A 23761-nucleotide genomic window follows, 5' to 3' on the forward strand; every position below is an offset into this window, starting at 1 on the left:
CTGTACTTACTGGAGTTGAGCACCTTTCCAATCTTCATTTTCTACTTGAACTAGAAGTAGTTTTGTGATAACTCCGAAATTTCTACTTCTACATGTAATTGAGTAGGAATTTACAGGTTTTCTCTACTTAAGTAGCAACACTGACTACTTTGACAACCTCTGATTGTTGTTAATAAACCATCTAAAATGCTACGATAAATCACCCTTCCATTTCGATCAATGTCACGTACAGCTCTGTTAGAGGAAGCCTCAGCTGCCAGTTTGTAATGCTTTGGTCTGATACCGAATTCCGGTCAGAATGCTGGCGCTCAAACCACCATCATCTCCACGCGGTTGGATGAAATGACGGATGAAGTACGGCATCCGAACAATAAGGCTGTCGATATGTGGGCATGGGCACCTATAAGTACAGTTTTTGATTTTTGGGAGAAAATCGATAAGAAATCGTGCACTCCGGGTGAATTAGTGAGCGATGGTCAAATTTGGCGAAGACGCATTAGAGTTTGATGGTGGGGTGTACTCTATGATAATGGCTCGGAAGGTCCAGTCATTTTCATGTACTTGATTACTGCGACTTTCCCAGACAATCTGGAGTCCTTTATCTCTCCATAGGAAGATAGGCCGGGGCAATCATTTCGTTACATTTCGGCAATTCTGCCATGACAAGGCATAGTCAGACCTACGAATGTAGCTCCACGTCGTAAGTTTTACCAAGTGGATCATGGAATTCAGTGGATCCCAACCTATATCGGGCCAAATTATCTTGAATCCTGAATTGAAATTCAAGACACATAAGCCCTACATGTAACATGCCAGATTGGGAAATGCATACCATCTATAGACACATCTTTCGATATCATTGAAAAGAAATATTAGATATGTAACGATCAGCTTTAGTAAAACTTAATATACTCCGTGGCGTATAAGGCCGTAAACGTGCCACTCTAACTTCAATATTAGTATCTATAATATTCTGCAACCCTTGGCATTGCATAGCAATAACAATTTAACTGTATTCCTGAAATTTTAAAAATTTACTTCAATCTCGCCATTTTCCTTAGGGTGCAGGTTGCTCTCCGGATTATGTGTGCATTTACCAGTTTTACTGTTAATAAAGAACATAATAATCTGTTTATTCATAGCAATTTGTTGTAACATCAGAATGACAGCAGTCAACGCCGAGAGATTTCAAGAACTTACATTTATCACTCTGTGTGATCACTGATCAGGCAAGAGCATTGGTCGCACATAAAATTGATGCATTACAAACACGTAGTTCTAAAATCAGTCATTACAATTTAGACCTTCGTGTCACTCTGGGCGTTCTGCTGTTTCTTTGTTAAAAGTTAAAGGCCTGCAGTTACGGTATTATTAGAGTTCAGTGAATGGGAACTGTTTACGTTCTTAAGTCGGTTTTTGTCTAAATATAGTTACCCGCTCGACATAAATAATGGCAAGGTAACAGATCTAACGATACTAGATAATATCTTATTTCCTTTTCCGCAAACAATACATTCTGGGCTACTATCAGACAAAAAAACAGACAGCAATAGTGAATTATTAGCATCCAGTGCGTACGCTACACAAATCCGAGTCTGTTTGTTTAGACTATCACGTGGCGTTAGCGATAAGTTCTGTTGTGTGTGCAAGAGCCTAATGCTTCATAAACTGTAAATCGGTGATACCCGTACCGGGAGATTTGACCCTTCGAGGTGATTTCGCTAGACAATTGGTGATAGAATCGATGAGGTCGATCCGAGGGGTGACAAAATGTCAGTATAAGATAGGGACGAAAATATTTAGCCTTCAGTCAATTTACAAATTGACGAACAGTCTGCCTATACCTATGGCTTATCCAACGTACGACTCGCGGTTCAAATGCGGTTTCTGGTACAATATTTGTTCTTAGTCTCTGTGATTAAATGACCCACCCGCCACCAGTCATCCTGAGCAGCGCACATGACATTACAACCAGCCCACCGGAACACGTAGTGTTGAGGTGGCTATAGCGCTTCCATTTTCAAAATATCTAATATGTTTACCGCCAATACAAGAATATATTTGATCAGAAATTGAATATAATGAAAATTTTGAGTTGACTACTTAACGTGATTTTCAACATGGACATGGGTAATTTCCACGACAGTACTGACCGTCGCCACATACATCAGCCAGTGCAGTGTGTCTTTGCTTTGCGGGATTTCTGGCTGCACGGTATTGGACTCTAATGCATCTTTATCCCGCCACATTCGGTGTTCATAACGAGAGGTGTGAAACCCTCTAACCTGGTATTGCATTCTTGTACTCGACGAGAACATGGCCCTGGATCACTTATGTATACGGCCTATGAACTATATAGCCTACATCAGCAACCTGGTCAATGGTCATCTTCAGTACCGCCTACTTCTTCACTCTCTCGTAAAAATGACTAAAATGTACTTAAACGCTATAGTTTTCGGCTGATAACATTAAGTATGCAGATATTAGTAGGGCAAGTTTTTGTTGCAGTTAAATCCGTGGAAAGTTGCATTTATTTTTGACAAAAGTTGCAGTAAAAAGTTGCATTTATTTTTCCACAAAAGCTGCACTAAAAGACCACATTTTGCTCGGTTTTCTAAAAAAAGAGGTCAACTTTCCAGTTTGCCTAAAAAAAAAGAAGATCAATTTTCCGGCTCAGCTCCCGAAATACCCGTAAGAGCGTTTTTTGAGTGCTGATTTACGGTATTTCAATCGAATTTGGCCGTGTATTTCACCAAAATCAAAAATACTTTCATGACAAATCGAAAACGTTGCAAAATGTTGCAAAAAATTGCAAGAAAAAAAATGGACAAAAGTTGCAAAAAGTTGCACTATAAGATTCCTTCAAACAGCTTAAAACAGCATTCTACATATCTTACGAGTATTTAGGAAGCTTCCGGAAGCTGTTAAAAAAAATTGGCAAAAGTAGCAAAAACTTGCCCTAGATATTAGATATTCGAACATCAAAACAGTTTACCTAAAATGAATATGAGAATATATCTACTTGAATAAGAAATGCAATTAGATAACACCTACATTAAGGGCGGAGAAAATATATGTCGGGCTGGATAGGTGAGCGATGCGTCAAAAACGTTTGGGAATCACTGCTGTAAATTCATGTCAATAGATAGATCGTAATTTATATCTACAAGATGAATCCGCATGAATTTGGCATGTATATTAAAGGGTTGATTCATAAATATCGAAATCTTCCACATTCGCGGAATATAAATTACGTACTATACCGTGTCGATACTTACATGGATGAGACACCGATCAATGTTTTAGATTAGTATTCATCTTGTATTCAAATGAGGTATAGATGTGTAATTAGTAGCAACAATTTAGAGTTCACACAGTGAACATTGGTCAATTAATTTCAAATTCTTATGTTATCGATTGTTCCTCACGTAACTGCGTAATCGAGAGTCCAGACGGACTAAAATGTCTGTAACTTCACTATAGGACGCATTCACAAAAACAAATTTGAAAGTGACCCCATTTCTCGCATAGGATTTCAAATCAAATAATGAGTGAACCTAGCTTTTTGAAAGTGCAAATGACTAAGCCCGTTGTGTCAATGGCGGTATCGCACAGTATGATCGAATTGGGGTCGTTCTGAATTGTTTTGCGCAGTACACATGCACTAGTCATGCTATAGGCACGAGGCCAGCTCAAAACCGTGTTAAGGGAAGGGTCACGATAACATATTCGTAGGTACACTCATATAATCGCGTGTCGGGCGGCTGACGAACGCTATCCAGTCACAAAGGATTGACTAATTCGAATAATCGAGTTTCCCGAATGTGTGACGTCAAGATTTTTCCGTGACGCCTTCGTTATGACTTGCACGTGAACGCCAAAAAATTTGCTGTCGGTAGGCCCTACTGTGTACCCTCGCCAGGATGAAATAAGCACATTGCACATGCGTATCATAAATTGCAACAGAATTTTAAAAATAGTTTCAATTCGAAATCAACCACTGGGAGTTTCTATTTACCTTTCATAAATTACAGTTGTTTTTACGGCATAGCCCGTATTGCATATGTAATCGTATGGTAAAGTATAGGCGTCTAACATGGAGATTCTAATGCGATTCATCACTCACGTTGAATTTCGGAGTGATATGATAGTTTTCGCGTTTCTAATTGCGGTTTCAAAACATCTGGGTCGCACTATGATTGTAGTTATATCACTATAAGATTTGGCATGATGATGAAAATAATGCATTGGCAATGGATGAAAGAAAATAAGTTTCATATTATGGTACTCGCCCCATTTTGGCATCGGATCGCAAAGTGATCTTGTAATCTGTAGTTTGTGAACCGTTAGTGGGCGCCCAATGAGCATTAGCATTGCGACATTACTTCACAAAACTATACGCATACGCAGTACGCATCCAATGGCAATTGGGTTGGCAATTGGCAATTGGGTCGCATTGGCAATGCATCGAATGAATAATGAATATGGTACAGTAATTATCGTACATAAATCGCATAATCGGCGGTTCAATTGTTTTTATTCACTCAAAACACACAATGTAATTTAAGATATACAAGAAATAGGAGGATATCGAAACGATTAAACAGTCTAGAAATCCAGCAGCCACCTCGGCCAAATGTCCGATGTAACAGTGTTCGATCTCGATATTTCGGCTGTCTTCATTTTATAGACGCTATTTGCTCGCTTTTTTCATCCGTCAGGATGTTGCTATGAACGTTCTTTTGAAGACGCCGCAAGAACAGCAACGTAGGACAGGGGGATAGGAGATAAACCTCCGCCACCCAAAAACGCGCTACTGCCGAGACTCCAGCCGGAGTATTTCGCGTCGCTACCGGTGAACTTACCAACTAAACCTACTCCTCTATTAAGACCGCGATGTTTATAGGTTGCAGCAGCAAACATGACTGTACTATAATTGTACTCGCAAACCCAAGCTTGGCAAACCATGATTGGTGTATCGATTTATGAAAGAACTTCACAAAATAGCGCGCCTGTCAGCACTGCTATTTTGGAATTTTTGCATTGTAGTGTCGTTCTTATTTTACCTCAAAACGAATAATTTATGGGACTATCTATTATTGAAATAAGTCCCATAACCGTTTGGTTCAATACATGAAAATCAGTGGTGGTATCATGTTTTGTACTGAACGTGGGTTACTACAAGTCTGTATCAGACCCTGCACAAATAATGCATTAGGAAACAACATAAAAACAAACACTCGTTCGCTTATGCGCATCGTATAGAATGAGAATGATTTACTATTCAATTGATTAGTTGAAAATTCAGTAAAATTGCACACAAACCAATATTTCGTTGCATTGTATTGATTGGGGATTCCGATGAAATTAATCAATATCTACCCAGAGTTTCTGTTTAGGGGTTTCCTGACCGCTTCCCGCGTACTTTTTCGTAAATCTATGCCATACCATTCGCGGGTCAGTTCCATTAAAAAGACTAAAATATTTACGCTAACGCGAAAATTGAGGATTTCAAAGTTGCATCTCTGCATTGCGCCGATTACAAGAATATATAGCTGATAAGTATAGTCCAGAAGGATAGGAATTACGCTGAACAGTGGGAATAGTTTCAGGTTGTATTTCGCGGCACCAATACGGGAAAACACGGCTATTACGTTACTCTAAATATGTCCGCAGGAAGTATGAGCGATATTGGACGTCATACCGTATTGTTTTGGAGGTAGATAATTCGAAATAACTTAACATCAAAACGAAATACGAGACTATATGCGATTGTATACTGATTTGTGGAGTATAATTTGTAAATTTCTTTTCGATTACCAGTAAATGTAGCGATGTTCAAGAGGTGTCAAATTTACTTCAAGTGGAAGCGAAAAATGAGGATTTGAAATATACTAAAGTGAGTAGTTTCAGAAAGTACATTTTGCCGATCTACAGTGACTACTTTGAAAATTGCAGGGTGGATATCGACTACCAATGAAAAATGAATATTGTCATCAAAAATTGGTGCAATTTTAGAAAATTTATTTATTCACCCTGATGCAGACGCTATTTTACCGTTACGTGATGAGAAGCTATTCCAAAACCACTTTCTACTCCGCAAAATGCAAAATCTAAAAAGTAAGTAGTGCTGCCTAAAATTTGTTAAGTATTAGTGAAAGTGAAAATTATAACCACATGTGTAAGTAGGCAAAAACTACTCGAGTACTCCGAAAAAGTAGATGACTAGATGTACCTCGATGCGGACCACCTTTGGTTATCTGCACCTACTCTATGTCGTGCACGCTCGTTAGGGTTGTTCAGAATTGATCGACTTTCAAAATGTCGTGGTTTTCAGTCCGATTCCCATGTCTTATACGATAAAAACATATTCTAGGTACTTTTTTTCGTAATTCATCCCTTGCATCCGTGTGCACATTGAGCTGGAAGAATATCGGCTAAAAATAGGGGATTCCCCTAAAATTTGAGTGTCGCTATTCGGACTAGGCTAGTAAAACGTCATATATAAGCTGGTTTTATGTAGCTATTGCGGTTGGAGTGCTACATAACCTCACTATAGAAAGTATTGTCAGTTCAGGACACCATTTTCATGTCCCACACTGCCTTAGAACTCCTCAAAACTGCCTAAGACTGATAGTCATTTTGTTGGATCACCTATCCTACACTCCTCAACCCTACTCGAGATTGTTCATCAATTGCCGGGATCACCACGTGCAAGAATACAACTGTAAATGTATCATTCACTCACAGCCACATTATAAACATCACATTGTTCAAAGGAAACGAAACAAAAAGGCAAAGAAACAGATCAACTTGGCAAATACTACTTAAATCAGGTCCGGATGAAATGGTTGCTTTAGAGAAATCGGCATATCTGTTCCCGTTATATTCCACGGCTCGTAAGAGGCTCGCTCGCTGTTCTTTGTCATCTGTTTTGAAAGCAGCAAAGTCGGTATTCAATTTCACCAAACGCTCTGCTGCGCCGTTAACTATTGCAACGCTACTCACAAATTCTTGAGCAGTCACGAAATGCGAATCAGTATGCCATTCCGAAACTGGAAGACTAAACCAATCATGTTCGACATGTATAGCATTGAATAGAAACCATGATTCCGGTTCAATTAAAGCAACCATACTCATTGACTCAGGGACAGAGTCAGAGATTAGACTCAGATGTATAGCCTACCTCTGCGAAATTGTTCAAGGATTGGCATTTGCAGCAATTTAGCAGCCATCGCTTCCTTCACTTTGTCAGGAATCTTTGGTTTAGCCGAGAACATTGTTGATACCACCGTTTCCTCGGTGAGATGCCAATGATGTTCTCGCATCTTTTTATATGCCACATCAGCAACTGTGAAATCGCACAATGAAAAGTCTGTCATGCCATGAAGGAATTTGAGATCAATATACTGTGCGTCACATGCATTACCAGTTTTCAACCAAGCTGGGACATAAAACAGGGCAACTTTCTAATGAACTCTTCAGAATAGCCCATTTGCTCTCTACACATGAACATTTTTGACAGTACAGCACTTGACTCATCCATCCAGTGCTATTAGTAGCACCAGGCTTGCGAAAACGATTATCAATATATTGGGCAGCTACAATCGCCAAGGTGCCTGTGGCACATTCTCTGTAGTCATTTATTATCAAGACTTCTTTCTGCTTTCCATTATACGGCTTCATCAGTGGAATTATTTCTTGCTCAGCTTCATCAGCCTTGATCGCCAACCAGCTGCATTCATCAAACTGAAGTGTTTTAGAGCTTCTTAATTGATCAATATCTTTCCACTTCTTGGAAGGTATTAAAATCTGTGTTTTCAGGGCCTGTGGTCGCAGATCCAAACACACTTCACTTCCAGACCTCCCCGGATGACTAGTTCATAAATATGATGACGACAAGCAGAAGTAGAAAGTAGAAAACTTTCCTGTTTATCAATTATTCAAGTAACAGAACCGCACCTTTATTTTTTCCATTGTTTGAGGGTGTTGTGTCAAACACAAGAGCTCTGACATTATTTGTTAAATTATAAAGTTCCAGCAGTTCAAATGACAGATCAGCCTGTGCTTTTCCTGTAGCACTCTCCAGAGTTCGATTGCCAAGAAGTTTGCCTTTCTCAAATGCGTTGGAATACGCAGACCATGCCAGCACTGCCAAGGCCTCAAATTTCCCTCCGAAACGACTTCTAGTGAGCTTTGCATCCCAGTGCAATGCAATGTGCCAAGTTGATCTGTTTCTTTGCCTTTTTGTTTCGTTTCCTTTGAACAATGTGATGTTTATAATGTGGCTGTGAGTGAATGATACATTTACAGTTGTATTCTTGCACGTGGTGATCCCGGCAATTGATGAACAACCTCGGGTAGGGTTGAGAAGTGTAGGATAGTAGATCCAACAAAATGACTATCAGTCTTAGGCAGTTTTGAGGAGTTCTAAGGCAGTGTGGGACATGAAAATGGTGTCCTGAACTGACAATACTTTCTATAGTGAGGTTATGTAGCACTCCAACCGCAATAGCGACATAAAACCAGCTTATATATGACGTTTTACTAGCCTAGCCTGAATAGCGACACTCAAATTTTAGGGGAATCCCCTATTTTTTAGCCGATATTCTTCCAGCTCAATGTGCACACGGATGCAAGGGATGAATTACGAAAAAAGTACCTAGAATATGTTTTTATGGTATAAGGCATGGGAATCGGACTGAAAACCACGACATTTTGAAAGTCGATCAATTCTGAACAACCCTAACGCTCGTTGAACGCTGCATATAGGCCTACTAGAAATACATTTTTGATGTGTGAGACTTGGATCGCGAGATGTAAAAATAACCCGCATTTGGGTTGCGCTCGAAACGGTGTGAGAACCACTGTTGTAACCTGGTATATGCGACACGAGTGAAAGTGATATTTACATATTATTGTCAGAGGGTAGCAATCGCGTTTATTCAAATAAAAAACAAGGTCGACACGAGGAATATCCCCTCCAACACGTGGTCGATACGTCTGGATCTGGATAACGACGCTCAAGGCTCGAATGGCTCCTTTATAGGTGACACAAAGTTACCCTCGTCTCAAATCGTAATTAATCCGTGTCCGAATATATGCTTCTCTAAGCTGGGTTGTCCTGTACTATCGCGTCAACAGTTATTTTTACTTGATGCAATATGACGGATAATAAATGCCACCCAGTGAGACTTTATCGAAATCATTCGAGAAGCTTGATATTAATAATTGGTTTTGATAACGGGTGCAGAGGTTGGTAAATCATGCATGGTTGGTAAATCCACCTCGGTATAGGCCAGAGAGACCCCGTTTCGACTCTCTTCGACTTTTCTTACGGTGTCTTTACCAAAAAGAAGGCGAGAGTGAGCCGGCACGTGACGATGTAAAGTTGAAGGAAAAGAGTCGAAAAAGACAGCTGCAAGATTTAGAATACTGCTAAAACGGGCAGTAGGCCGAGATGGCTGTGAGATTGAGAGTCCGTGCATAGTCGTTTCTATGTCATCATATCTAGGGTTGCATTTAAAACAAATGGCGTTTTAAAACACCAAAAAACAACCCTACTCATATATATTGGTTACATCGCTTAGTAGAACGGAGAAAACAGAGCCACGCCCAACTGGCTGGATTGGGATTGTTGAATATCTGGTCCGTGGTACATAACGTGATGATAGTATAGCATGCATCGCAACATCTATTGCCAGAATACATATAGTTAAACTCATATTTTCATGATGAACACACATCAGAACATATATAGTTCTTTATGATACAGAACAGTAAATCAACACCGCATTGCCACAAACGGCTGCTGCTTTATCTCCACAAATTTGCGCTCGAAATTGAAATTCCGATTTCAGCAAAGTACCCACAGATCTTCAACACAATGCGGCTTCAGCACTCTTCCAAAGTGCTGCTTGGAAACGAACTAAAACGCAGGCATCGCCCACACACTTAGGACTACATTTGTGGTGCGCGATCTGCAAATCTCAATAAAATAGCGGTTAAATACCTCGCGGGACAGTAAATGTCGGCGTTTCAATTTCCCTGTTCCGTGTTATTCCAGGAAATACTACGTCCACATCTGTAAGTCTGTTGTGAGATTTTTCAGTTTTTCAATATACGCGGAAACCTCGCGTTTCAGTCTTGCATTTGGCAAACCTTATCCAGAGATCTACTGCAAAATTTGCTACGCGAAGGCGAATTTTAATGTCATCAGCCTACGACGCCAGGCGCGAATGCATCGGGTGGATACAAGGGCGAAACTCCCTTCGAAGTTTCTGTCATCATGGTATATTAGCGGGAGTACACAATGCTGTCGAGTAGCGTAGTACAGTAGTAGTAAATTTCTACTCTATTACACGTAGAGGTAGCCATTTCCGAAACATGCCAAAACTACTTTACGTGTAAGTATAGAATATGGAAGGTATGAAAATGTACTCAAATAAGTGGTTTCACACAGTAGACTCGGTCTAGCTACCGAACACTTTTGGCATTTAATCGCAGGTGGCTACTTTCGTTATTACAAGATGTATCTTTGTGATTGATACGAAATGATTAACGAAACTACAAATAGGTACAATCTTCGAATATGTATTCAGTTACCTCGATTCTTAAGACAGTTTCACTCAAAAAAGTGATGGAAACGTGTCCCCAAATTACATTCCACAGTTCAAAATCCAATTTGTTCAAGATTATGTTTATTTGTTTTATTTGCATACAGAGCAGTGGCGTCTTTCACGTGCATCAGGACTTATAGGGTTGCAATTAAAACAAAAGGCTATCTAAAATAGTGTTTTAAACAAAGGCCTTTTAAAAATGAAATTATGTTTTTTTAACTTGTACAATGGTGCCATAATTGTGTAAATGCTTTCCAAAACATATGTTGTATGAGCCTACGGACGATTACCACCCAATATAGCCATCTATGCGATATGGGATGGGTGAAACCATCAATATAGTCGGTTCAACAGCTGTAGTAAGTAGATATTTCGTCAAAGGAGCTATATTTACACTATATTTTCATTTGTGAATGTTAATCCACTATGATGTCACAATTGAATACCCGTGAGGCCGTGACATCATGGTTTAAAAATATATATAAAAAAAATAATTAAAAATTTTTTTAAACAAGGCCCTGGTTTTAAGCATGCTTGTTTTAAATTGATTTTTGTTTTAAATGCAACCCTAGTCATGACAATGATATCAGACAATGATAATATATTTTGATATCAGAATGCTTTTGTTCAATGCATTTCAATGCAAAAGGTAAAAAGTAAACTGCAAGTGAAGAAGGTAAAAATCAGGAGTATTCTCTAAAAACAAGAAGCCAAAAAACGTAGCCACTTGAGTAAGGAGTGTAGGCAAAATCTACTCTAGTACTCCAAAAAAGTAATACTTTGTTACTGACTACCTCCGGTATAATGGTACATTCAACAGCTGCAACACTAACGAGTCGCGTGTTCGAGTGTCCGCATGTTCGTGTGTTCGAGTGTTACTGAAATGGACTTCATAATTCCTTCCCTAATATTTCAGGTTTATTTAAGCTCGATCCCGCCATCCGACCGCGTAGGAAGCGTCTTACAATAGACTAAAACGAAAGTAGGCCGTGTTGCAGTCTGCAGTTCAGGCATCATAATAAAGGATATCTGTCTGCTGATCGAAAACACCATGTATACTAAAACATCCATATCATCATCTTAGCGGAAGAGAGAAAGGGAATTTGCGTCACGTCTAGCATTCGGGGCGCACGTTATGACGTCGGCATGGCAGTGACGACAAACGAGGTGCACGTCACCGCGTGTATGGAACCAAGCCGTGGTGAGTGTGTGGCTTGGGGAAACCTGTTTCGGAATTGTAATTCTTCATAACAATTTGGCTTCTATAGTGCGCTTCGTAATTCGGGTACTCTAGTTGGCTTCACGGTACTACTAATCTTACACTGTACTTGGTCAGATGTTAAGCATTTTACAGCACTAAGAATTCCACGACAAAATTGATTCAAAGTCGTGCAATATCAATATAGAAAGTGGTATCAGAAAAAATTAAATTTCGCAATGTTAATATAACTTTCTAAATATCTCTGTGACCCACACATCCCATTGCCCACGTGACCTTATGTTTAGAGCCACTTTTGACGGGTTGGACCACGTCCTCATCTGATACCCAGTGGGGTGTTGCATTATTATAATAGTTGATTAAACTGTAAGCACTTGATTAATTGAGAGGATATCGGTTCTGCTACTGAGACATGTGAAGGGATTACCGGATTGGAATTGAGAAATAATGAAGACCGTGACTCCATCCGAACAAGAGTGCGGATGGACATTAGATGATATCCATGTCCGTTATCAGTGACGCATTTTCTATGACGTCATAGACGCGATAGTAATTGACAGCACAGACGAAGTGTTGAAGTTCACGTTCAAATTCCGGATGCCAATCTCTCGGGCTTGTTGATTTCTTATTCGTGTCGTGCTTATGTCGGGCTGAATCTTGTGTTGGTCACATTTTCGTCTTCTGACAGTCAGCAATTACAGTACGCATTCGTGAATATGGTGTTTTTAGTCGGCGATAAAATAGCTAATGTTTGCCAAGGTATACCTATAGTCACCAAGGGTAGTTTATATTTCGTTCGAGAACCGGACAAGGACCTAGACTTCATCAATTTTTACCTAGATTCGACCCAAACTTCACAAACGCTCTCAGGGTACGACTTTATAAGGATTATATCCTAGGGTTACCATATTTTGGAAATCTAAAAAGAGGACACTTTTTCAGAATTTTCATATTTGCAAAACCGAAGGAGAATTCTCAAAAATTTGTAAAAAAGGTCATCTTTCTCGCTCGGTGCCCAAAATACAGTTTTTCCCTCACATTGTCGGGTGGCTGACTAAAAAAAACGTCAACTTTCCGCTCAGCTCCCGAAATACCCGCCAGAGCGTCACTTCGGTGCTGATTTACGGCATCTCAGTCGGATTTTGCTATATATATGACCACAATTCTCAAAAAAGAGGACAAAATCTCAAAAAAGAAGACACAAGGGCGTCCATCGAGGACACTTTCAAAAAACTAAAAATAGAGGACAAATCCTCTTAAAAGAAGATGTATGGTAACCCTATTATATCCGGAATCTTCAAATTATAACAGGATACTGCGACATGTTTTGGACTTTGTATTGTACAATGTATATGTCTACAAGTATTACAGGTCGAGATTTCAAATATAAACCAAAGCTCCAGCGAGAAGAAGCAGAAAACGTACAATTTGCAACATTACATAAGTAGGAAGCCCATGCTTTTAGGGTTGACTATCGGAAACTTTCGCACTTGAAAGATTTGTGACTCCACGGTTAACGCAGACTGGTGAATTATGCTTCAAAAGCTTGTATTTTTGGAATGTGTCCTACGATCCTGATACAGCGCGGCGGCGATTACAATTTAATCTTTAACATGACGTGAATCTTGCTTAAAAATACTTCTACTTAACTAAATTAGCATAGACATGTAAAACATGGACAATATGACACTGAAAGTATAGTTAAAGGAGAGATACAATTGGGTAAGTACTGCAATAGCAGAATGATTACTTGGGTAATGTATTGCTAGTCACCTCTACAAGGAAATCGTTGATTATACGCAATGAAGAAAAAATAATATGACGGATTTCAATCTATTGTCGATGTACCCTGTTCCGTAACATAAAAGCCGTGTGCGTTTCAATTTACAGCGGTTAACCTCCGATGGAATGCATTTTGCGTAACATTTGATCGATGCAGAGTAGTTTTGTGCTTCCTCATTATTTATGGATGAGCTGAGCAACGCAAAAAGCGGGCGATCGTACGTGCGAAACGCGCCATCTAACGACGTTACGTCTGTGAGATGTGTTTCCGTGCCCTGAAAGTTTTGGCAGCATCATTCTCCAAGCTCTCTCCACCAGCATTGTCTAGGCTTGGATGAAAATCCAAATCGACGGTCAACGAGTACAAACGCGTCACTTATGCAAGTGCTATTTCGAGACGCCAGCTCGCAATTTATCGCGCCCATTCCAATTATTCGGAGGAATCGATTGGCGACTGAATTTAAAATATATTCGGTTACAATTCATACAGACTGTTAGTGTATAGGTACGGTCCGTGACGTGCACAGCCAATTCTACGACGGCGTACAAGCTATAGCTCATCAATTGGATGTATTGTGGATCGAATGACCCGTGTTCAACTGCGTATAAAGTCACGAGCAATTCAGAGTGTCGGGCCGCGCTAGACAATTTTAATTTACCGGCCGTCACCGATCGGCGAGATTATCGCAATCAAAAACATTCCTTTGAACTCCAGTGAACTTTGTGGCGACTGACATTCCGCCAGTACCGCATCGCGAGATATATTCCCTTGATGATAAAGGCGTGGTTCGAATACGTAAACGATTCTGCTGTATGCCCGCGCTGCCAGTTTCCTCACGGCAGATTCCCTTGCACAATGTGGAAGTCGGATTAACTGAGAAATATTATTATGTCCTATTTATTATATATTCGGTAATGACTAACGTACTAATCTGTACATCATGGATGAGTGTGATCATCATAAGTTGCGTATGTTTCTAGGCGTTTCCCGCGTCGGTTTTGGTCACCTATTGTCAGACAGGATTTGCTATTGGGTTGATTCTCTCTATTGCTATTGGGTTGATTCTCGCTATTTCGATTAGAATAACTTGTTGACCTAATAAACGGGCCGGCGGTATGCACCGCTTCCCGTGCGGCAAGGTCTGGACTCTTGGTACATCAATATATTTCCGATTACTTTTAATCAGAGAGTATACGGTTATAAGAAATGTCGTTACCACATTTCACGTAATGCACACGGTATTTTTTCATTGCATAGAGCATGCCAGGACCAAAGCTTTAAAGTGAACGGTCGTGGTCAATTCGAATGTCGCAGTGATATCAAATAACGCACACGCAAAAAACTGTCACTGATTGTCCTGAATAGCGGCATTTTTTCCTATTTCCACGTCCTGGGATATTTTTTCTTCCCGGTGTGCGAATGTCGGAATTTTGAACTACGTGAGTTCGCGGCGCTAATCGCAGGGTTACGGGACAACGCAGGTACTTACTCAGAGGAAACAGGGCAGTCGTAAGCGAGACAACGCCGGCCAATACCAAACTTCCGGGATGCCAAACGTCAGAGACATTTTTTTCCTCAAAAAGTTCATGCAGGCGGGGTTTTGAACGTAGAGCCATGTAGAACAAATTGATTTACGCGACGTCTGAGCAGGAACGTGCAGAAAGGAATTTTTCACTAAAGCAAGTGGTTGTCTATATTTTCTTGTTGGTAAATATGATAAGTATCAGACCATGCATGTACAGCATTTGGAACTATTTAATGTACTCGAAATCACTTCCGAAGACAAAATGGCGATCTATTTTTTCGCATCTCGATTCGCCTACTCCAACACTTCCACGCTTACACTTTTTTAACCTTGACTTAACTAAGCTTTACGGAATGCTACATAACATGTTTAGATGGCGAGTGTTAGAAGGAATTTTTTCCTTGTTTTGAACCAGTAGTGAAAGCCTTTAGCTTGTTTTCGGCGAGTGTGTCGTCACGGACGTTGAAAACCCAACGGTCGGAGCGTAACAAGGGAATGGTCGAACAAAGATTTACCGAAACTAAACGAACCTTCCCGCTAATCTGTTGATTCCAGTACAAAATGTGAGGATTGTTACCTATTTTGCATCACGAAAGATCAATAATACAAATGCACTCGACACAATCCGACTTGCACGAACAATTCGACCTTTCGCGCATTGATTCTGATTGTTTTATTCAGGGGCTCAAGGTTCATCAAATAATTCGGCCATAGGAACCCAACGCGGAACAGACAGCTCTATTACGTCGTCAATGGGAGAGGTAATCGACGCTAGCGTCATGCCAGCGTTTTACGACGAACGCGAGAGAAACAGAGAGGCGCCGTCAAGAAATATCGCGCTGGCCTGCGATTCCAGCGGGGACGAGGCGTTTACAGCTGAGACTATATCACCGGGCGGTAATCACTTCCACCTGAACGAGGTCACGTCGCCCTTGCGCTGGGGCAGCGAGTTAGATCGCATACGCCACGTTAAGCGCCGTAGTTCTCACATGGTGGTGGCAGCGAGCGATAGTAGAGATTATGATCAGCAGAGCTCAGATCAGCGGAGGTGCAATCGCTTCCTGTCTTCTGAAACAATGCGCATAGTGTCGAATTGCCACGCAGACGAAAACGCCCTAGCGCAATACCAACCAATTAACTATTCGAGGACTGGGAGCCGACACGCCAGCGGCGAGTATGGTTCCAACGGCAGCAGCGTGAAAAAAGTCGGTTCCAACCCATTCGGAAACTCGTATGAACCCGTACCTGCCTCGGGCTCTAGCGTAATGCGTGAAATTGACCTGGCAGTGTCGCTGGCACACTCGCGCTTCAAAAACGTCAGCCCGCAACGGTGCGACGTTTTGCCTAACCAAGGCGAGATCTCGCCCGCTTTTTCGCCTGGTACCCTTCACGTCACTCGAAACGACGGACGCCGATCGGCCGATGCCGTAATCGCGCTTCGTGCGAGTCAACACGCTGACGCTCCATCGATGACAAAGAATTACGCATCGCATAACATAAATGCGCCATCAGCAGAAGATGAGTGGAAGCGGAAGTCAGATTACGGTAGCGCTTGCCCGGCAGTACACGAATTGAAAGCTACTTTCGAACAATCAGACAATCGAGAGCTGGGCCGCCGATCTATAGAGAGCGCTGAATACTCGACTCTGAGCGGCGAGAGGAACAACAGTGCAGCTGAGATAGGGCCCTCTGAGTCAGCAAATAACGATCAAAACGGCCTGGCTTTCGAGACGAAAATAACCTCGAACCATGACGAAAGAAATACAGCCTCATTCGCTGTTGGCGCATCATTAGTACATTTGCAGTCGCCGCCGCACGTTGCCTTCTGGCCTCGCTCTCGGAGTAGGCCTACTTACGAAAAGCAACTCGTAGTCAGGTCAAGTGTAAAGAATAGTACGCGCGTGACTTATACCGATGTGCTGTCGAATAGCGACGCGCAAAATAAACCGATCAATTTATCGTTGCCACAGGGAAAAATTCGACAAACCGATTTAGGTTGTGAGATATCGTCACAAAAATTAGCGAAGGCCGTCGAGTTTCGCAAGTGCGCCAAGTCGTTTTCATCCAGAGAGAAACCTTATCAAGTTACTAAAAGGCGCACCAAGAGTCAGTGTTCTGTTAGTCCAATCTCGTCCGGACCGCCTCCTAGTTATGACCGTGACTCGCGTCCGATCTCATCTAGACAGGGCCATCCCCGTGGCATCGGAATAGACGATAGATTACTTATAAACGACTACAATAACGATTCCGCGTCTAACCAGGGAATTAATCCAGACTCTAACTCCGCCTTGTTTTCGCCTAGTGAAGCTTCCCATATGATGGTTCAGGACGAGGCTAAAACATACGCAATACTTAGTGGCCGTCGCAACGAAGAAATGATGAATTCCCACATGCTGGCAACTTCAGGATCGCCTATACAGCAGCAGTCATTGTTTCAACAAGCCCGTCACTCACACTCTATTATAAACTACGTGGGACACCATGCTCAAAGCCCGGATATCAGGCCTTCCGAAATGAGCCCGTCGCCGCCGGTTCGAGATCACAGAGCAACGCCATCGTCGTCTCTACCTGGAATAGCCTCTTCAAGTAAAGCCTTCCAAAACGTTATCGTTCCAAATCGCCACAATCAACACTCTGCCAGTCCGTCCAGCAGGGACGATTACCAAGGCGTCGACGCGTACCAACGCCAGTACGACAATTCGCAATACGAATCGGTGCTGCAAGACACCAGGCACCTACACCAACACCCGTCGCTGACCATGGCGCCGCACCAAAGTTCCTCAACTTTCTCACCATTACATATACAGCAATCTCAGCACCATCACCGTCAACAACCGCCGCAGTTCCTGATGAAACACCAAAACCACCTGCCACCGCACTCGGGACTAGGACCGTCCACCGCAATGATACCGTATCACGGGTCATTGAGAATTCCGCAACACCAAGGATATCTAAAACCGCCACCAGTCGATTTAGATGACGTGAGTACTTTATTTCCGTTGTTCGTATATCACTGTAAATTATACTGGTGGATGCGGCCCGTACGCCTCATAGCTTACCTTGTTGTTACCAGCGGCATTACGCTGGTAAACAACCCACTCAAGTCCTTACCAGAAAGATGGATTGCTCCTTGAGCTGGTGTATGTCTTTTGTCTACGCTGGCAATGTCATTTTACACTTGTTTTGTAGCTGTGATTAGTGTATGAGATCTCATATACCTTGCCCACATAATCAGTCCCAAAAATCGCGGCATATTCCAAATTTGGGTTGTATATGTTTAAAAAAAACTACTCCAATTCGTTTCGACTTCATCATTGTATCGCAATCTTGCTGTGTTTGGAATTGTTGAAATTGTTAATAGCGTGATACTGATATAGAGTATCAGCTCTGCTCAGTACAATTGTGAAATCTCCGTATTATCGACTGGCAATCTGGCATCATGGATAAACAGCAGTGTGGAAACGTAGAGAAATACGATAATCTGCGTCCGCTCGAGAACTGCTTCGCCGAAGCGAGATCGTGGAAATTAGTTTCGCCACACCGACTGGACTGACCCAATTCGCATTAAATTTTATCCATTTTGCGAGCGAAAAACAACTGTTACTTTCAAACCTCTTCGAGACACACCAGGTAGCGGCGACGTCGGTTTAAACAAGCTCGTTGTGGAGCGGACAAAAAAGTTTCCTGATTAAATTCGCTCGTAAACAATCCATTCGGCACAAACCATCTGTTTTCGGCGTTGGATTGTAGCGTGGTGTAGATCCGTTCTTGCCAGACACAAATAAAACAGCCGTTTCCGCTTTGTTTATATTGTAGTGGTGGCTAGCAGAAATTTCGATTTCGTATCGTGGCACATGACAAATATGTTTTCCTGAATTCGCTGCGTTGACTTGTGGCTATTGCCAGGCCGGTTTTCCGGTCATCCGGAGTTTTACAAACAGAGCGCCACTTCTAAATAAAGCGTTGCTTTTCAAGTTCATTGTTACTAGACCGCGTAACGTAAATCAACACTCCCGTATTACGATACAGTCGACCTTCAATGAACTGAATCAGCTGATGCCGCATACTCTTCGTAAATAGCTCGGCGTACCGTAGGCAGATGCCGACGGAGACAAACAAGCAGAGGTTGTGTAGAGTCGTTTAAATTATGCACATGCACACACGTATCGCTCGCTAGCTTCGCCATCAATTTTAGGGTAGTGTTATCGCGGTTGCTAATATTATCGCAATCCTACGAAATTCGTTTGTTGGCGTGCGATAAACAATCGGCGCATAAAGACTTTTGGACGGTTTTCTAGCGGCACATGGTAAACAGGTACGTACCGTTAAAAATTAGGTCAGATTAACCCGATCGTGTTATTGTCGCGCGCTTTACGGCGATTTATCGATCGCGTCCGACCAGGCGATAAGATGTTTTCGTACGAATCGCGCTGTGCGACAATCAAAAATCGACTGCGATAATTTGTTATCCGGCGAGATAAAAACAATTCCGATTCGGAGGTCTTGATCTCGCTGGATTCCCTTGAATAACAAATCCACCACGCATAGCCGCCGGCTACTTTTCAACCACTTCTACTTCTTGTGACGAATTCGACGCGTGCGGGTTTATAGAGAAACGCGATGATATCGAATATTATTGAAGCCCGGTATTATATTCTTTCGCGCAAAAGGGTTAAACCAACTGTGGTCCCGCGGCGGTGCGGAATAGAAGTCAGCTCGTAAACAATTCTACACCGGGCTGGAATTTCGAGAGGTACTGAAAAGCGACAGCTTTTACGGAATGTATCTCATCTATGTCGGATGATTCCATTTTATGCTTACGTGTTAATCAGAGGATTTTGATCAAAATGTCAATGTCTCCATCCGCCAATTAATCAACCACTGCGGCTGACTATTTATGCCGTTCTGTCGCGTTTTTGGGACTGCCGCTCTAAATTCATACCAAGGTAAGCTGGATGGACTTTCACCTCGAATGCTACTTCAAATTGTTGGTTGTGCCTTGTACAATAATCGCGAATTCGTATTTTCAAGAGATAGCCTACTCCCGGGTTATAACTTATTTATAGGAATCGGAAATCCCCTAATTTCCAGTTTGTTGGAATATTAAAAAATGTTTAAGTGTAAATACTACATCTGTACATCACAATCCACGTATCGCATATCACGGTTTTGTAAAATTAGGTCACTTTCAACTAACGCAAGAGGCGCGACAGCTTTTACATTGGTCAGTAGTCATAGTGGCGTCACAGATACAATTCGCGAAGATCTATTCATATCCACGAATCAATCTTTGGCGTTTAAAAATACGCCAAATGGAAACCGATGATTACCGACACAAAGAGGCAAATCTAATACGAAATATTCTCAAATTAAACACAATCTAGGAACTAGGAAGCTATGAAACCGAAACTACTGTGGAACACCACGGGTCACCTGTACAGATTGGAATTGGTCAACACATCTAATTGGTTGTTGCAGTTCCTTGTATCTATCTGCATATACCATGTTTCTGTTTTACAATTGCCCCTCGCGGTCAGCCGGAAACGGTCAGAGTCGCTCTTTGGAACGATGTGACACCTCATTGACACCATCGCAAATACGCATGAGTTAAAACCGTGACATTGTTCAAGCCTGATCGGGAATCAACTGCATCAGATGATGTATTTCATGATGCGTACTCTCGTGCAGTTGTTCACAAACACTTCAATGTATGCGATAGACCCCCTGGTAGCGGAATCGGACGGCCGGAAAATTTTCAGCTTTACAAAATCAGATTAGAATTGAAATTACTAAATTCGCAAAATAAATATAATGAAAATAAAGTCCAGTTTATATCAAATCTGAGTTCATCCTCATAAAGACTGAGAATAGCAAATGTCTGTACACCAAGATTCACCCGTTTCGCAGTACACATTTCTCCAGTAACATTTTCCGGATATTGCGACATTAGATTAGAATTAAAAGTAGAACATAGAAAATTGTGACAAATTAAATGAAATTATATTACCAGTATTTCGCTCTAATTTGACTATTAGAACTATCTTGTTGTTCAAGTCTGGTTCATAGCCAGCACGGACTCTATTTTGAAGATGCCCAACGGGAACATATCTTGAAGCTGCGGCATCCATAATTTGGCTTCCTGACATAATTCGATTTGTTTATACGAAATTCGTAGTTGTATTCGTGTTAAATACTGACATTGTTCCGCCTTTGAGTCGTTTCGGATCGTAAAGTTCGATTAACCAGCAGATCATGAGTGTTTTCTCCCGATCGAGGTACTTGTGGTACGAACAAAGACGATTCTTTGTTTTGCTTTTACTACACATTCCCACGTTATGATATAGACCTCAATTTAACTCATTACCACATCATCGGGCATAATGAGTTGCTGCAAACTGCGGTTTAGTGAAGTTGGCACACCTGATGCAACAGATGATGAATTACCCACAATAAATTGACGATGGCTATGCTATTACACTAAAATGGGAATATCAACGGTGCAATTGCTGCCATGCCGGTATCGTCAATGGTGATTTTGATTGAGGCATTGTTCGCCCGCCACCTATCCGGATTATTATCGGTGGTCGTATTTCAAGAGGAACTCAAACCAGCCCTCTGTACAAGGAAGAGTAGGAGGCTCACGTGACTTCCGGAACGTCTATTTAACGCAAGTGGCCTACTGCGCTTCCTGGCAATATTATCGTGAGATGACACGGCCATACGGGCATTGTGATACCACATTGCAGTTTAGACTGCGTGCAACAAGGAAACTAGAAGCAACTGCACTGTAACGCGTATACGCTGTAGCACGCGCTTAGCTGTGAACGAAAGTTAGATATCTCCACAACGTCCACATCCTTAGCGTCCATTGTGTACAGAAACCGCTTATATCTCTTTCAATGATCGGGATAGCTAGAAAATACCACACGATGACTAAAGCTATTCAACAGCATCTCCTTGTGTATTTTCCGGACGATGCGTTATTCTATGATGCATACATTCACATATCGTCATGAAATGGCATCCCCAGGTACGCTATTGTGATATAACATGTGACACTGATGCTATGCTACATAGCAGTAACGTGTGGATTTGTGAAGGCGGATAATAATCGGAGATTTGCATACAGCGGGACTAGGTGCAACGAATTGCAGATGTGACTAATTACAGGTGTCATATGCCACCGCGCTAGCTCCACGCTCGCATTATGCTGCATCATTTGTGTCCGGTTATTTTCGGGACTTTGAACCCCACGCAAGGCCTCCAGTTCGCGTAACCCTGCAGCTTCTTCCATGCAAATATCTTGCCAAGGATATATCACGCGATTATTTAATATTGGTGACGGTTGGTGACAGGGTGCGGTCCATTTTCCAGTCGTTCATGGGTTTATTGCGTGCGTCTTAAGTAACTTATACCTAACTGCAAGTCAGAGTGGTGAGTGTTCTTCATTCATATCATATGACAGTATAGTCGGCCGATTAGCCCAAAATACCGCTTTAGAAATAGGTAAATAATGTAAGTGAAGGGGAACAATTCAGCAGTTCATTACATACTGTCTGTTATGGGTTGCAGCCCACTAAGAAATGACAAACTGCATTTTGGCAAATACAGACACCTGAAATTCGTTTGAGTATGGTCCTATCTTAAGCCTCAATCCCACTCCAATGCATCTTTCGGAAGATATTCAAGGAATGCGCATATTTCTCCGCCTTACTACGGTACAGTTTGGGTCACGTCAGGTCGTTGAGCAGTTTATATTACCTTTTCGATTGATATGTAACTTGCGGCGATAGTATTTGTATTTGATTACGTTGGGCGCGGTTTCGCCAATCGCGCTGAGCGCCGTTATGAGAACTTGACGGATTGCGTTGTGACGCGATAATAATCATTACAACGTCGCTGTGAAATTATCAACAATCGCCATCAGTAGTAGGAAGTTATGATTTACGTTATACCACACAGCATTGCGATGCTACAGTTTGTGTACGGATAGCGGGATGTGAAGAATTGAGTGTTTTATCCGCGATTTCTACATTCACCGTTGTGTTTGTGATAAGCTATCGCATTAAACCTGATAAATTATTCACTGTTCAGTACTGCCTTTTTTCGAATATCATTTGAGTATGCTCGCAATAACGATGCAATGAGCCATTCCACGAGTCGCGCTGAAATTTGACTAAACCGTATTGTATTCATTCCACCAATTCTTGCGACCGTCGATAGGGAACAGCACGTGCGATCATGGGTTTTTGTTTGGTCAAAAGTTAATTGACTCATGTAAGCCCATCAAGTTTGTCTAATGTCTAGTCATAGGTGCTTTTTCTCTGCGAGGCCTATACGAAGATACGCACACGTAAGATTGGATGGATCTGGCTGAATATAATTCAAGGATCTAATTCTCTACTGTAGTTGCTGACGATTACCCCTGACGAATATCAGCCGAAAATATTCGGGTTCATTTCGATATGAATATACTGTTTAATTGTATATAGAAGCTCTGTACCTCCAAGAAGCTCTTCAGGTCCTATATTGTTGTTGTTCGTTCGAGTTTAAGCGATTTTTATTATAACCCCGACCCCATGCTTAGACTCTCAGTTTACCACTTTACGTGGTGA

General features: G+C 41.7%; 1 protein-coding gene across 2 annotated transcripts in view; it reads left to right on the forward strand.

The window, feature by feature from the left end:
* Nucleotides 1–23761, forward strand: part of LOC145456041 (uncharacterized) — a 55972-nt gene that overhangs the window by 16987 nt on the left and 15224 nt on the right. Inside the window, exons 1-2 of one of the 2 annotated variants that reach the window (XM_080334069.1) lie at nucleotides 15082–15709; nucleotides 15828–18127. In XM_080334069.1, coding sequence (XP_080190195.1) covers nucleotides 15899–18127 — 2229 coding nt within the window. In that variant the 5' untranslated portion in view covers nucleotides 15082–15709; nucleotides 15828–15898. Of the gene's footprint in view, nucleotides 1–15081; nucleotides 15710–15827; nucleotides 18128–23761 lie in introns of those variants that run through there. The other variant, XM_080334068.1, reaches the window with a different exon arrangement.

This window comes from Botryllus schlosseri, chromosome 14 (assembly GCF_051294905.1).
Source record: "Botryllus schlosseri isolate E-star chromosome 14, Bs_hap1, whole genome shotgun sequence".
Taxonomy (NCBI): domain Eukaryota; kingdom Metazoa; phylum Chordata; class Ascidiacea; order Stolidobranchia; family Styelidae; genus Botryllus; species Botryllus schlosseri.